At 40.0% G+C, this 14,802-nt stretch overlaps 1 protein-coding gene across 1 annotated transcript in view; it reads right to left on the reverse strand.

Annotated features, from left to right (window-relative positions):
• Positions 1–1,768: 1,768 nt before the first annotated feature.
• WDFY1 (WD repeat and FYVE domain containing 1) overlaps positions 1,769–14,802 on the reverse strand; it is a 28,568-nt gene continuing 15,534 nt past the window's right edge. Inside the window, exons 7-12 of the mRNA XM_050902305.1 lie at positions 11,666–11,792; positions 9,937–10,042; positions 7,451–7,552; positions 6,533–6,663; positions 5,403–5,511; positions 1,769–4,675 (exon numbers count right to left, since the gene is read on the reverse strand). Of these exons, the coding sequence (XP_050758262.1) occupies positions 4,616–4,675; positions 5,403–5,511; positions 6,533–6,663; positions 7,451–7,552; positions 9,937–10,042; positions 11,666–11,792 (635 nt within the window). The 3' untranslated portion in view covers positions 1,769–4,615. The remainder of the gene's footprint in view (positions 4,676–5,402; positions 5,512–6,532; positions 6,664–7,450; positions 7,553–9,936; positions 10,043–11,665; positions 11,793–14,802) is intronic.

The following is a 14,802-nucleotide window of genomic DNA, read 5'->3' on the forward strand; positions in this document are numbered from 1 at the left end:
ATGTTGGCAGGAAAAAGGCTCATGCTATAGAAGCAGAAAGCAGTTTCTAATGACCCCATATATTTCAGTTTATTATTTGATAAAATATTTTATATCTAATTTTATGAAAAATAAATTGTATAGATTTTTATTACTGATATTATTTTGATACTTTCTTCCATTGCCAAAGTGATAAAACCAGTAACACTGGCTTTGAATCTGTTCAACTATTAGCTTTTACATATTAATAGAGTTTAGTAGACCACACACAGCTACCTAGAGACCATGCCCTTACTTCCTCCAAAGGGGCAAAAAACTTTGCGGGATCATTTGGTAGCAGTCACTTAAGAGATCATTGAGAAGGCTTGCCTTACACCCATGAGAGAAGCAGAGAAAGCCTTCAAAGGCCACGTTGCAACTCACTGAAAGATGGTTGATGACAAAAATTTTTTTTAAATGTTAAGCTGGCAGAAATTCATCATTTTCTGTAGAGTTTGATCATGGTATTTCACTGTTAGCCAGGTCATTCAGCACTGAGGACTTCATCTACAGAGATAAAAAGCCTTAGAGAGCTTTGCTTCTGAAGTATGTAGTAGTAAATCTGATCAACATAAAAATCTGTCCCTTCCCTGCATCTAGCATATTCTAAATCTGTCCAATGAGTAAAGTCAACACCACACCAAAAAACTCATTGCTGAGACCTGCCACATAGCTTATGTGAAATTTAAATGAAGTTTGTGACATAAGGAATGTGAGAAATTATCAACTGTGCATTCTCATTTAGAAAACCAATACATGTATTTTAGTGCTTTCACTACAATGATACCATTTGCAGTTCTCAAACATTTTCAAACTTACCTAGAGTTCATATACCTTATTTAAAAGATTCTATAAGATGGTCTACACAGGCTTTTCTGACTACAGAGCACTAACACCTTCATTTTTTCCAGTCAGTTTTTGTTGGAACTAGAAAACAGGGTATTTTGCCTTGGGAAAGGTCAGAAGTTTAAGCTGATCAAAATGAGATGCGTCTTGTTAAAATTACAGTATTATATACCACACAGGCTACTCAGCCACCCTTCAGAGGTGGAAAGAGTTTGTGAAACCTTTTCAGATTCCTTCTATTGGTCCTGAATACCCTAGGGAGCAGTGAGCCACACCACGTGTTAACAGGCCAACATTCAGGCATTCCAAGTGTTACACAGCCAGCCAGTGCTGTATTTGAGCCTGTGAAGGCTTTGAGTAACTGTGAGGGATAAGGATGCTTCCCAGCTTGTCCCCATCCTTTCTCTGTGAGAAAGTATCACGAGACAAGTGTAGCCACCTCCTGTGGCTGCAGTTTGTGTCCTCTGTATATATCATATTGTAGACTCTGCTCATCCCATCCAGCATAAATTAGTATTTCTCTAATACCTCAGACAGGTCCAAGGGATCTCAGGGAAGGAAGACTATCTCTGATAGTCTATGTTGTAAGAACCTTTACAGACCTCTGAAGGGGAACCAGATGAACCACAGAAGAGGTCTATACGAGCTGGCAAGCAGGACACAGGATGGCGTTATACATCCCTAGCTGGGACCACACAGCAGTTGTTTGTCCCAGCTCACTGGTTCATCATGGGCCTTTAACCCCACTGCTGCAGCTCATTCAGCTCCAATACAACATATCTGTCACGCTCTCCCTCCAACCTAGAATTTGGACATGGGCCTTGTAAAGGGGGAGCCCGAGCATACAATCGGGCGTGTGCATTCACAGAATGGGAGAAAAGATGGATCATCCAAATAGACTAAGTGAATATCAAGAAGTATTTTATTGTACATGTAATCAAAGTTTAAAAAAACAGACAAGAAGGAGCAAGGGACAGATTTATCTAGCATCTCTTAACTATGCAGGGTACAGAAATACAACTAGTAAAGAATTAGCACATTAGTACCCTTTGCTCCCCTTCCCTGCCCCAATGAAGGTTATACAAGCGAGATTAGTAATGCTTCAAATCAAGCCTTCTCAGTAATTGCACGCTTGAGCTGACATAGTTGAAGTATGTTCAGTTTCATGAGAGAGTATGTGCCTTCAAAATAGTTGTTTATAAACAAAGCACTATCTCTTTAGTGGTTTGTAAGCATTACTCATTCAACACCAAGAGTATACTTAAATGACTAATGATTTAGCAGCCATAATTGTCATTACATCTGAACTGACACTATCTTTAAGTATATCAATTATAGAAAATAGATTCCTTAGGTTTAACAATATGTAGTAGAGAATATATTATCTAGTGGCAAAACCGTAATGTAAAGAAGCAGAGGAAGTATTCACAGGGAAGGGGGGGGAGCTGCATGCTGAGCAGGGGGCATGTTGACTAATCAGAACTAAAAAATCTGAAGCTCAGGAGTACTAGCTGCAAAGGGGTAACACCTCAGTATCATTGGTGTAAGTTTCAAAACATCTGGTTTGAAAAATATGCTATTCATCCCACATCTACATCAATTTCCCAGCTTAACTCATGACCCTAGATCCTCCTTACCTACCACAGTAGGATCCTAAACAGTTCTAGCAATGTAACTCATGTTCTGCCTTACACGCTGTGAGGAAGGCTTCCATTCTTTTCCAGAGCCAGACAGGAAGAAGTCTGAAAGTGAATGCAGAGCATTATCAGGGCTTATTCACCCCTTCAACTCCTCGGTTTCCTTCCTAATTTACAAGGGTGAAGGCCTTCAGAGCAGAAAGCTGCAACTTTTTTCCAGTACAAGTTGATTTTTCTCTCAATAGCTTAGAAATAAGCCTTCACAAAAAACGTAAGCTGTACAGCATGTAGCAAGGGATGAATCAAATCAGTGTGACAAGTGCTAAATCCCAAATTGAAGGCAAGACAAGTTTGGGGATTCCCACAAAAGAGGGCTTTGTTTATTCTTTAGTGGCCCAATAAGCCTAGCAAATTAAAAGACTCTTTGCAAAACTTCCAGAGAAGGCCCATGGAAAGGTAGACAAAGCCAGATCCAAAATAACAGTAACGACCATATTCTGGATTCTAATGCCCTTTGGAGACTATCAGCTTTTTGGCTTAAAATGCAAGTGAATCATGACATATTAACAATACCATGATCTTCATCTATTTCAGCCTACAGCATGGTCCAATGCAGATTATTAGTGTCAAGTTACACACCTAGGACTTGAATTCACTAACACTCATAGCACCACTTGATTGTTGCTGTAAATAAAGACAGTCTAACCCTTAAGTCCTCTGCCAGAAAGAGCCTATTACCTTTGATAGTTGTGCAACACCACCTATTCCTGGCCAGCTGACCTACCCACATTTTTTGTCCTCACACATACGCACCTGTTTTCAGAAAAATCTAAACAGCTCCAAGCTTAAACTCTGACATATTACCTTAGCTTTCAAAGCTTCAAAATAACTTCTCCTTACAGTGTTCAAATGTAGGAAATTCACACAACTGCAAGACCAATTTATTGACAATATCTCACTAGTTATTTCCTGTATGTGCCAACTGCACAGTCATAAAAGCCTCCCAGCTCTCTTCATACTTTTCAGCTTTGAAACAGGAAAGGATCAATATAGATATCTCAGGATTAACAGACCAAGGGGCAGGGGAAGAAAGCAGCTGTTCTGTACCTCCATAATTATTGCTCAGTATTTATCTGTTTTAAGCAACACCAAGGCAGTATTTGAATTTATGCTGCACTTGAGCAGAGACAGCTTCCCTACCATTAAAGAAACATCAGCCTTTCCACAGGAAAAAGTCTCTAAAATTTAGCTGGCCATTTTTTCTTAGCCATTACATTTAACAAGGCAGATTTGCTTAGCTTCCCATTCTAACAGCATTATAGAGTTGTCAAAGTATATGGCACATACCTACGGCCTGTCTTTAGAGTAGCTGGGCTGCACGTTTTTAAGAACTACAGAAGTTTATAACTATGCTAAAACACTATTTAAAGAGCCTAGAATTGTTCAAAGACTCACCAGCTACCTAAACAGAACAGCTGTCCCACAAAAGTGATTTCACTAGTAACTGAACTTGAAGACAAACACTACAAGAAAGCCAATAAAGGAAATCTTGTGTGATCAAAGGTTCTCTTACTATCTCATCTGAAAGAAGCTACCTGCCACTTCGAAGTATCTCCTCCTTCCATAGGAATAACGAACACACCTTTTGGAGGCAGTTTATACAGTGACTGCTCAAAAGTATTTCTACAGAACTGCTTTTTCGAAGAGAGAATAAGTTATTTTACTATTTGCACAAATTGAATTTACTACACTCATTTTACTCTGATAATGTTTTAGCTACAAGGTATCTGTACAAGATATTATCAGCAGAGATAGCACATTGTTAACACTACATATGTAAACCGAAAAACAACAGGTCCTTTCATCAAGGTGTCATATTGCAGGTAAGCCATTTTACGTTAGTCCAAGAGGCTGCGAAACTGCGCTTCTGCACCAAGGAGATTCCTGGTGAGCCCAACAGAAAAGCCGTGCTCTACAAAGGTGACTGTCCATTCTGGAACAGCAGCAGGAGAAGAATCAAGCAACCAGTGTTTGCAGTAATATTCTTAAGAAGGATTCCATTCATTCGGTGCATATTGCTGTACATAAGGTGCATAAACCTGTCAGGTATGAGATCAGCGTGAAGAGAAGCCAGTTGCAAGGCTGCAACCAACTACTGGCGTCATGTCCCAGATCTGGAAGAAAATATTGTTGAGAATTACATAGCATTATTGTGAGACCTAAGAGGTATTTCTATAAGAGGCATAGAAGCAAACAAAGACCTCCCTGGACACAAGGTAACAAATCCTGTTTAAACTATACTTGAGGAAAATGTCATGAAGAGTTATACCAGCGTTACAAACCAAAAGCCAAACTTAGGGCTCAATAGAGTCCTCTAGCAGTTCTCTGTAGGTCTGTTTTAAAAAGCACTATGCAGTTTGTTATAAACATGCTTACAGAAGAACAGGGACAGACTGGAACAGTCTCAGTTCTGACATGCATGGCGGATGTATAGCTTAAGCACAGCAAAATTCTACATCGGTCTGATTTCCATGACGCTGTCTCATAACCAGGGCTTTTAGTGGCAATGCTCCAAGAAGCCAGGGAGCTCACAGTAAAGGAAGCCTATAAGTTTCATCATGTCTGTGTCTTTAAGGCCGCTGGCAGATTCTCCTACTGCTGATGCCTGCTTTGTTTGTCCAGAGGACACCAACAGTAACCAGTTCTGACAGCTAGACTGCATACAGTGGAGTTACAGGTCATTTCCTCATTCAGCTGCACGAAGAACAGTCTGCAACAAGATTGTTGCTGCCCACAACAGTTAGCTTTGTAGCAACAGTTGTCAGAAAGAAAAAAGTATATATTAACATTAGTTCTCTATTAAATATCTCTAATAAATGCAGGAAAGAGGTACATGAATACCTTCACAATCCGGTCGCTCCCACAAGTCACCATTAGCCCTCTGGAGATGTCCATGGACATGTGTGAAATGTTGTGTTTTCCTTCATGAAAGGTTGCCAAGGAAGTACGGCTGCATGAGAACAATTCAAATGAAAGCCAGCCATCAGATGAAGCTTGATGGCATCATTATAGCAGTGCAAAATAAACTTACAAGAAAATTAAGTTGCTCAAGTACTAATCAGTCCTGAGAACTGCAGTGCCATATTAAAAGGGACAGAATTAAATTAGCAAGTCATGCTAAGGCATTGCTTGTGTAGTTATACAGGTGTGACACTTCCTGGCCTTCTGCAGCCTGACTGTTAATAATATTAGAGCAGAAGCAGGACACTGCATTAGTAAGTAATTCTATTCCTGGTTATAAAGTCAAGCTCAGCCGCACTTTTTCCTGCTGGCTATTAGTGAGTCAACTAGGGCACAGCACCTCCCTTTTTCAAAAAAAAAACACCCAAACAACCCACCCCACCAATCAAAAAAACCAACAAACAACAACAACAAAACAAAAAAACCCCAACACCCCAAAAATTGGCATCTGATTACTTTGGTCCTGTTGCACTCCAGGTGTCCAAGGAGGTGACAAGACAGTGAACAGTGAAGTGCTGTTCACATCAAGATAAAAAAAGGGTTCCTTCGTTGCTAAGAAGAGTTTAATGAGACAGCAAATGATGTTTAACCCAGTTTGCTTGCATGGGGAAAATAACGTTGGGCTGTGAAGAACATTCCCGTAGAAACAGTTTTCACTAGTGTACATGAACTAGTGTGATGCATTGTCAGGCACCCATTTAGTGATCAATAGCCTTTACCTAAACAGAAAACTTGAGACAACTATGTTTCAACTCTAGATCTGGGCTCATGGAAAAGAAGAAATAAAGTAGATAAAAAAGTTGTAATACCACATCTGATCCAAATCAGCTTGCCGAGCCAGCTGAGGGATCTCTGCCATTGTAGTGCTTTGAGTGCCCAAGGCAAAGGTGGCCTATTAGCAGAGAGTCAGCTTGGCATGTTTGTGTAGCATTGTGTGTGGATGTGGAACAAGCACAAGTGTTTCTGCACCTCAGCAGTGTTACTTTAATTTATTACTCCTTAATACTCACTCTTCTTCCTTGATTGACTCAAAACAGGAATCACAGACACGGACCTGGAACTCAAATCCCATGATCGGGTAACTTGACCGTTTGGTACTGCACTTGCCACACACTGCTTGCCCACATTTTCTGCAATGATGCTTCATGGAGGAAGAAGAAAAACAAACAAACAAACAAAATCACTACATTGTGCCACTTCACCACCTTACCAAGTGTTCGCTGAACAACAACAAAGCTTCTGTTTTGCAACCTGTTAGGAAGCAACCTGTTAGAAAGTCTTCTGTTACTTCAACCAAAGACCAAGGACTCTGGAGTTCTGAACATTTGTCTTGGCCATTAACGGGTTTACCTCCATATTCTCTCTATCCATCCTCTTCTCCTTTTGCAAGCTCCTTCTGGGAGCAGGGGAAAAAGAGGGTTGAACAAGCAACCAAGGAAATAACAGTCTAAGAAAGCCAGAAACAGATGAGTGTCTTGGTGCCTGTCCAGTCCCTCCAAAAAGAAAGCTATCTGGAAAGCTTTCACATTCTAGCCCAGTTAGAGCAGGGCCATCACTGCTTCACTGAACTGAGTACCCTACAACGTGTTAGGCTGCAATTTGCTCAGTTATGGGGCATTGCGTGCCACTTTACACAATACTTGAGGATTAGCTGTCCGCAGCGCCAGTGCACAGAAATATTCAGAGAAATTCAACAGAGCACTGCCAGCACAGCCTGCTTTGCCCAGTGACAGAAGTTTGATGCAACGCTTTCTATAGAATTTGGAAATTTCTTAGCACTGCCTAGAAGCTGTGACCTCTCAATAAACCCTCACTTCAAAGCAGCAAAAATACCAACAGTTTAAAAGATCTAACAGCTTTAGTGGTTTTCTGTTTGCATTTTGCTTAAGTGCTGAAGTACAGCTAAGCACTCAAACCAGCGATCTCACCTGTCTCAACCCTAATGTCTTTGTGTCCCACATTTGCTTTATATTCCAGAAGAAAGGTTGTTCACACTTCTGACAGGAATCACTTTCTAGCCATTGAGGAGCCTACAAAAGAGCAACAGATGCAAGCAATCAGAATTATTTTTCTTCATACGACAGCCAAGGAAGTCTGTTTTAAGAACCCAAAGTAAAGTTTTACTTGGAAAGATGCCCTGTCTCAGCTCTGGACATTACAACAATAGATTGCCTAGGGTATAGTACATAGGAAGTTTAGTACAAAAAAACCCCAAACCCAAGACTACAGTTATTTGTTACCTACACACCTCCTATACTTTTTAAGCCCACAGCAGTATGTTAAGTTACCACCTTAATAAGAAAACTAATTCAAACGTCTAAGTTATTAAACTTGCTGCAGGCATTCAAAGACTGCTGCTCTGGCTGCCTAGATGATTTTTAAGGGCTAGTGTAATCCAAGCTGCAGAAGCTATGAGGCAGTCATCCCCTCCAAGAAGGAGGGTCCAGGAGTAAATTCTGGAAGTAAATATCTTTTCTGCTTCCCTAGGATTGCAGTTTGAAATAATTAAGAACTCATCTGCATTTTCCATCCTGCCCACATCTTCATTAAGCATCCCTTCTCCCACCCACATATCTTTCCTGCCATAAATGTACTAGGCCAAATGAAAATAGTTAGAGTTTTCACACATCTCAACACTCTCAGATATTTTAACTGAGCATCCTTGTAAGGGACAGAGAGGCACAATATTTTTAGTACATAGACTTGAATTAGAACGTGTATATACTATACAACTTTATACATCTGATGGGGGAGTCTCCCTGAAACCTGACAGGAGGAAAGCTAGAACAACAAAGAAGCTTTCCTCCTCAATTCACTTACATCCATTGTTGATAGTAATAAAACAATAGTATTGTCAGTTGCACCACCATTTCACCATGAATATTTATTAATACCAGATGTCCAGTTCCTACATCTTCAACCTTGATTGCATCCCTTTCCTTCCCCCATGCTAGTGGAAAATATTGTAAAGCATAGTAACAAGTCCAGCGTGGGGGGTGGGGAGGAGAGTAGAGGAAATGAGTCGCCTCTCCACCAAGTGAGATATTCCATATAGCTTTTTTCAGTTACTTACAATAGCAGTTTTCACTTAATAGCGTTTTTGAGAAGACAATCCACTTTCTGGCTCCCTCTAACAGAAAAACAGGGTATCTTCCTATTCTTTTCATCTTAATTTCAGGCATTAAATAGGAGGTAAAAACCTGCCAACGCTACCAACACTATTACCAAGATACAGTTGGAACTGCCCATGATCAATAGTACAGCTGTCAGTGGAGTTACCATTCCTTCTAATCAAAAAAGTCTGTCTTCTAGTCTTATGTGCATTAGTGCACATTTGAAGATACCCTATAACACGACTCGCTAGCTAATGCTTCAGAGGCAGTATGTTCATCATTCTTCAAGCATTTAGTTTCTTTGCTTTTGGATTGGGCTTGATTATGTTTTTCCAATGAGTTCTGAGACGTCACGGCTGTTCTAAGTTAACCATATTATTTTAATTGTATTAAAACTGTCTATTATTTAGAAGATCCCTTAATTATTGCATGCAGATCCCGAAGAGAAATGGTCACATCTTGTTTTCCCAATTGTATTATAAGTCAATTCTTTGCAACTACAAAGTTTCATAATATCACAGAAGTTTTGAAGAGAGATCATCATCCTGAAAATGTTAGGAGCATCACATACAGCATTCAGTGTGTTTAAGGTGACAGCTCAACACATGTCAGAAAACAGTTCTTAATCATGACACTTGCATTTAAGGAAAAGCAACAGGACAAGGAAGGCTGAGCCTTAAATACTGCTTTATGGGGGCAACCAAAACTAACTCCTGTAATTATGGTTTAACCAAAGATAGTGGTAATATACATCTTTTCAGCTCCTATGATGGATATGAACTGATGCAGAAAGAATGTGCATGGCAGGCTCAGTTGCTATGTACTGAGGTCTTTAAAAAAAAAAAATGTTGTCTGGGGACTGAATCGCTACATTCTGAACTGCATCTCAAAAACAGCATCTCACTTCTTCATCTGCTTTGACATGAGTTGAGAACTTATTTCAAGACTGTTGAAGCACAGTCCACTGGTTTCTTTACTGCAAAAGCTTGCCTACTTTAGAGTGTTCCAGCAGCAAGGGCTGTAGCCACTCCAGTGAACATGTTGTCTCATTGAGATAAGACTCTGAACAGTGCCAAGCCTGTCCTGCACTTCTCCTGCCCTGGGAATCCATCTACTACAATGCAGTATGGACAGCCCCTAGAACAGAGTAGGTTTTAATAATATCATTCAGCCTTAAAGTTTCAGACAATGTGAGGAAAACAGCCTGCAGAACTGACTAAGCAAAGACACATTAGCCTCTGAAACGGGGGGAAAAAAAAATTAAAAAAAAAAAAAATCTTTGACCTAGGACATGATCTTACCTCCTCTCGGCTGATATCCATGTTCCAAACAGCAATTCCCCCATCAGCTGAACAAGATACCAGCTGCCGTGTCAGCTGGATGTAACAGACAGCCTGCACCTTGTCACTGCAAACAAAGTAGACACTATTTACCCAGAGGTATTTAAACAAAGCTTAGTTTCCCAGCAAACCCTGATTTATCCTTGTAAAGCTACCTAGGAAGCCAAAACTGATTTCCAAACACTTTGCTAAGTCTGCTAAGTAGAGCTATGAAGATGAGTGAACAGATGCTGCCACCTAAGTACTACCCTAGCATCAGGATGTTGCCTAGAACAGTGTTCTTCCAGGCTTGACCAGAATACCAGAGTTACAGTTCCATGTTAACATTTGCTGGCAGTAAGCATTGACAGTGAGCTGAGTGTCAACCGGCTCAGAGTGTGCGTGCAAATACTCTTCTGTGTTGGCAAGGAGAGCCAGTTATCAAAACAGAGACAACTGGAAAAATAAAGAGAAATATTTGTTTCAAGATATAGCTAGGAAGCAGACAGAGCTTCCACTTTTGCTAACAAATCACAGTTAAGTAAGACTGTAGCTGCAAAGCAAAGCATGCATTCACCAATAAGACAGTTTAATCCTAAATAAAGAGTCATGGTAAAATAAGTCTACCCTAAGAAACTAAACAAAGGATCTCAACAGTATTAGACTGCTTTGCAACATCTAAGTTGAATTAAAAAAGCCATTCTGCTTCTCAGAAGAACTTACTTTCCCATTCAGTATGAAGTTTGATGCTAAGTGTGATGTTTGAAGAGAAACTAACAGTGTTATAAGTCTTCACCAGGACACATGATGCAGCAGTAACAGCAGTATAAAGTCCTCCAGTCACTGACTTCAGTTACTTTTTTGTAACCAGTACTCTATTATTAGTTCTTTAGCCATAAAACTAAATCCTCAAGATTTAACAAGAGTTCTAGGGCTAAGGCTATCAGTCTTGATCAAAGGTGGATGGAGGCATCTATGGAATTAGACAAGAGGAGAATGCACTATACAAATACATCTTTAAACATAAACAAGATCTCTACTACCACTGCATTTCTAAGTAGAATACATCTTCGGTGGTGAACTACCTGTCAGACTGAATTAAGGCCCTAGATTTAAAAATGGCAGCTAGTGTTGTGTCTGTGTAAAAATAAAGACTTGATTAAATACAGACAACTACCTACCTAATCCGCAGAACAGTGGAGATGTGACATGCTTTTCTGAAGTCTAGAGACCCACCCCTGTAATTTAGCCAATCAGTTTATTACCTCACTGATAGAAAGAGACAGAGAACAGGAACATACTGAAGCTTATTCTACATGGGTACCCGAACATTCTTATACATTAAGTTTCTAGCCTCACCCGCACAGGCAACTCAGTGAAGTATTTACAATACAGAAGCATGCAACTTTTACATAAAGTCCAAGCAAGATGATTTAGGATTTTTACCCATCTCTTTCTATAACCTACTTTTATGTTATAGTCTCACTACCCATGGTTTAGAAGTATCAAACATGAGCAAAAAAAAAGATTTATCAGTAATGCTTTCCTAGTACTGATTATCCTTCTTCCCCCTCAAAGTCTTCAGAGTTCTGCAAAAAGTTATTTTCTCCATTATTCACAAAGATTCAAATATCGTGCCATGCTGTTTAGTCTTCCTGGGACTCTGTGTTCATTACAGAACATGTAGGAAAAATAAGACACCGTTACATACTGATGTCCCTGGAGCAGCAGTGTTCGCCCCTTCCTTCCACCAATATCCCACATGATAATGCTGTGATCAGAGGCACCTGAGAAGAGCAGTCGCTGAACAGGATCCCACCACAGGGAAGTAATACTTCCTAGGAAAGAACATTCTGCAGTTAGATCTAAGGGAGTCACTCCCCACCACAATGATGCTCTTCCGGGCTACTAAAGTGAAACCTGAGGTACTCCCTTACTACAGTAACACATATTGAAAGCCTTAAGACAAACGACAGCATGCAACAGCAAGATAACAGTCCTGCTAGACAGGCAAAGAGCATTTGACAATGGAACAAAACATCCCTAAGAAAGTTAGATGCAAAGAATAAGCCAGAAAGTTTGAGTTACTAGATTTATGCCCCTTGTATTTAGGTAGTTGTTAAGAGTCAGCAGGCTGCTATACAATCTTTGGAAGATGAGAAGTACTAAAACTTGCCAAGCAGCGACTAGTATCTACAATACAGTAAGGTGCTTGGTCAGCGGTTGCAGGACAGCGCACAGTGTTCACAGCTAAACCAACTCCCTTACATAACCATTTACAACCTTAAAATAGTTGGAATAAGAAACTAAGTGACAGTTTCACTGCTGTTAGCAAACCTGGCCACTATGTGCTAAATTACAAAACTAGATTTCAGAAGGCCCAGTCTGGCTGTGCACCTCATTAGTTAGGCATAGAAGGAAACAAGTCATCTGACAGTAGCAGTCTTATACTAAAACCATATGCATGGTAATGTAGACAGGAGACTAAAGAAGTAATTTTCTCACTCATGCTGCCTATAGTTTTGAAGTTGCAGGAACATTTTACTCCCTTACAGACATCCTTCCCTTTAAAGCATCCTACCATCGCTCAGTTCTCATGAAATGCCTTGTTAGTCTGAAAGCAAGATGAATGGTAATTACAGCTCAAATCAGTCCTTTCCAGCTCTCTGGAGCAAGAGATTTTTCTTGCCTCCTTTAGGGCTACACTGTTTCCAGACTGACCCATTTGGGAATAGTTGTCTCTGAAAGAACAGTGACCATCCACACCGTAAAAGGCAGTTTGAGTATTATCTCAGCATTGCACAGAGTAGGCTGTTAAGTATGGAGAATTCTGGAAGCTGACTGTTGAAGGACAAGTTCTAAAACCATTTAAACTGCAAAGCAAACCGTGCTTGCTTATGAAGTCACAGTTAGGCAAGAGCTAGAAAGGAAACAAGATGAAGTCAGACTTTTGAAGTCTGGCAAACACAGGTGCACTCAGAGAAGAACTAGATGCCATTTAAGTTTAGAGTTACCAGGCCTTGAGAATATTATGCAAATACTGTGGAGGAAAAAAGGTTGCACATAATCTGTTTTGCTTTTTTTAAAAAAAAAAAAAAGCGAGCTACTATTACACCAATTGAAGAAAAACCTGGGCTTGCTCCTCAAATTTCATCAACTTTTATACTACATCAATTCTTGTTTTGAAGATCACAGTCCCCTTAGGGAACTTATATATAAGCCAAAGCTGTCTGCTATGCGGACAGCACTGCTGAAGTTGGTGCTTGGAAGCCCACCACAACTCAACAGATAGAATACATACTATATGTAGTGCCATGTCAAGACATACTGCTTTCAGACAAACAATAATATCTATCAAGGAGTTATATTTTAACATAGACTAGTGCAAAAGCATACAGATGTAAAGGAGTCTCTAGGGCCAGGAGAATTAGTTTGCTCTTAACTGAAACAATCTGAAATTCTGCTTGAAAGCAGAAGAGGCATTTATCATTTGAAAACCTCAACTTGCCTCCCTCATTCAAAATCAGCTGTATCATTTTACAGTCATCTGTAAATCAGGAGTCTACCCAGCTTTAACAAAGTCTACTTTATACTTACAGCTATTAAACAAGGCAGCCTTTTCCAGTGGGTCAGGGACTTATGAACCAGTAATTCACCCCTACCCAAACGCAAACTAGTCAGCTGATTTGAAAGTTGCCAGTACCACATGGGAAGAGGCATTAAAGTCCTGTTTATTTCTCTCAGCATATTATTAAATTACATATTCTTCTGTAATTGTGATTTGAATTCTTGCCTTACTCATTACAGCAGACAGTGGCTCCATATCATGTTACAGACTATTTGGTTCTTCATCTGTGTCCTGGTTTCAGCTGGGAGAGTGTTAATTTTCTTCCTAGTACCTGGTATAGTGCTGTGTTCTGGATTCAGTAGGAAAATAATGTTGATAACACACTGATGTTTTTAGTTGTTGCTAAGCAGTGTTCATACTAAGTCAAGGATTTTTCAGCTTCTCGTGCCCAGCCAGCAAGAAGGCTGGAGGAGCACAAGAAGCTGGGAGGGGACACAGCCAGGGCAGCTGACCCAAACTGGCCAAAGGAATATTCCATACCATATGACATCATGCCCAGTATATAAACTGGGGGGAATTGGCTGGGAGGGGCAGATTGCTGATCGGGAACTAACTGGGCATCGGTCAGCAAGTGGTGAGCACTGTGCATCACTTGTTTTGTATATTCCAATTCTTTTAGTATTATTATTGTCATTTTATTATTATTATTATCATTATCATTATTTTTCTTCCTTTCTGTCCTATTAAACTTTCTTTATCTCAACCCACGAGTTTTTTGTTTGGTGGTTTGGGTTTTTTTTTTCCCCATTCTCTCCCCCATCCCACTTGGTAGGGGGAGTGAGTGAGCGGCTGCGTGGTGCTTAGTTGCCGGCTGGGGTTAAACCATGACAATCGAATACAAGGACTTCAGCTATACTATACATGATGAGACATTTGTCTTTGACTAGACAGTTTTGATTCTAAAAGGCTCTCTAGATTTCTTGCATATAGCTTAGCTTCAGTTGAACATAGGAAACTGAACTAGTCTCATAAAGACTGATCAGAACATCAAAGTCTGCACTGAGAAGAATTAAGTGGCTTTTTAGTCTCTAGATTGGGGGTTGCTAAAGCTGCTTTACTTATTATTATAGTACTACAAGGTCTCCAGAAAAAAAAAAAAAAGAAAAGAAAAGAAGTAACACATTCTCATCCTTTCTTTTCAATGTTAGACTAAAGTTTTTAAAGGTGGCCATCTAGTGGGTAACTTGAATGCGTATGTTTACCTTTATTTTTCATCTATA

Source organism: Gymnogyps californianus, chromosome 10, assembly GCF_018139145.2.
Source record: "Gymnogyps californianus isolate 813 chromosome 10, ASM1813914v2, whole genome shotgun sequence".
Classification (NCBI taxonomy): Eukaryota; Metazoa; Chordata; class Aves; order Accipitriformes; family Cathartidae; genus Gymnogyps; species Gymnogyps californianus.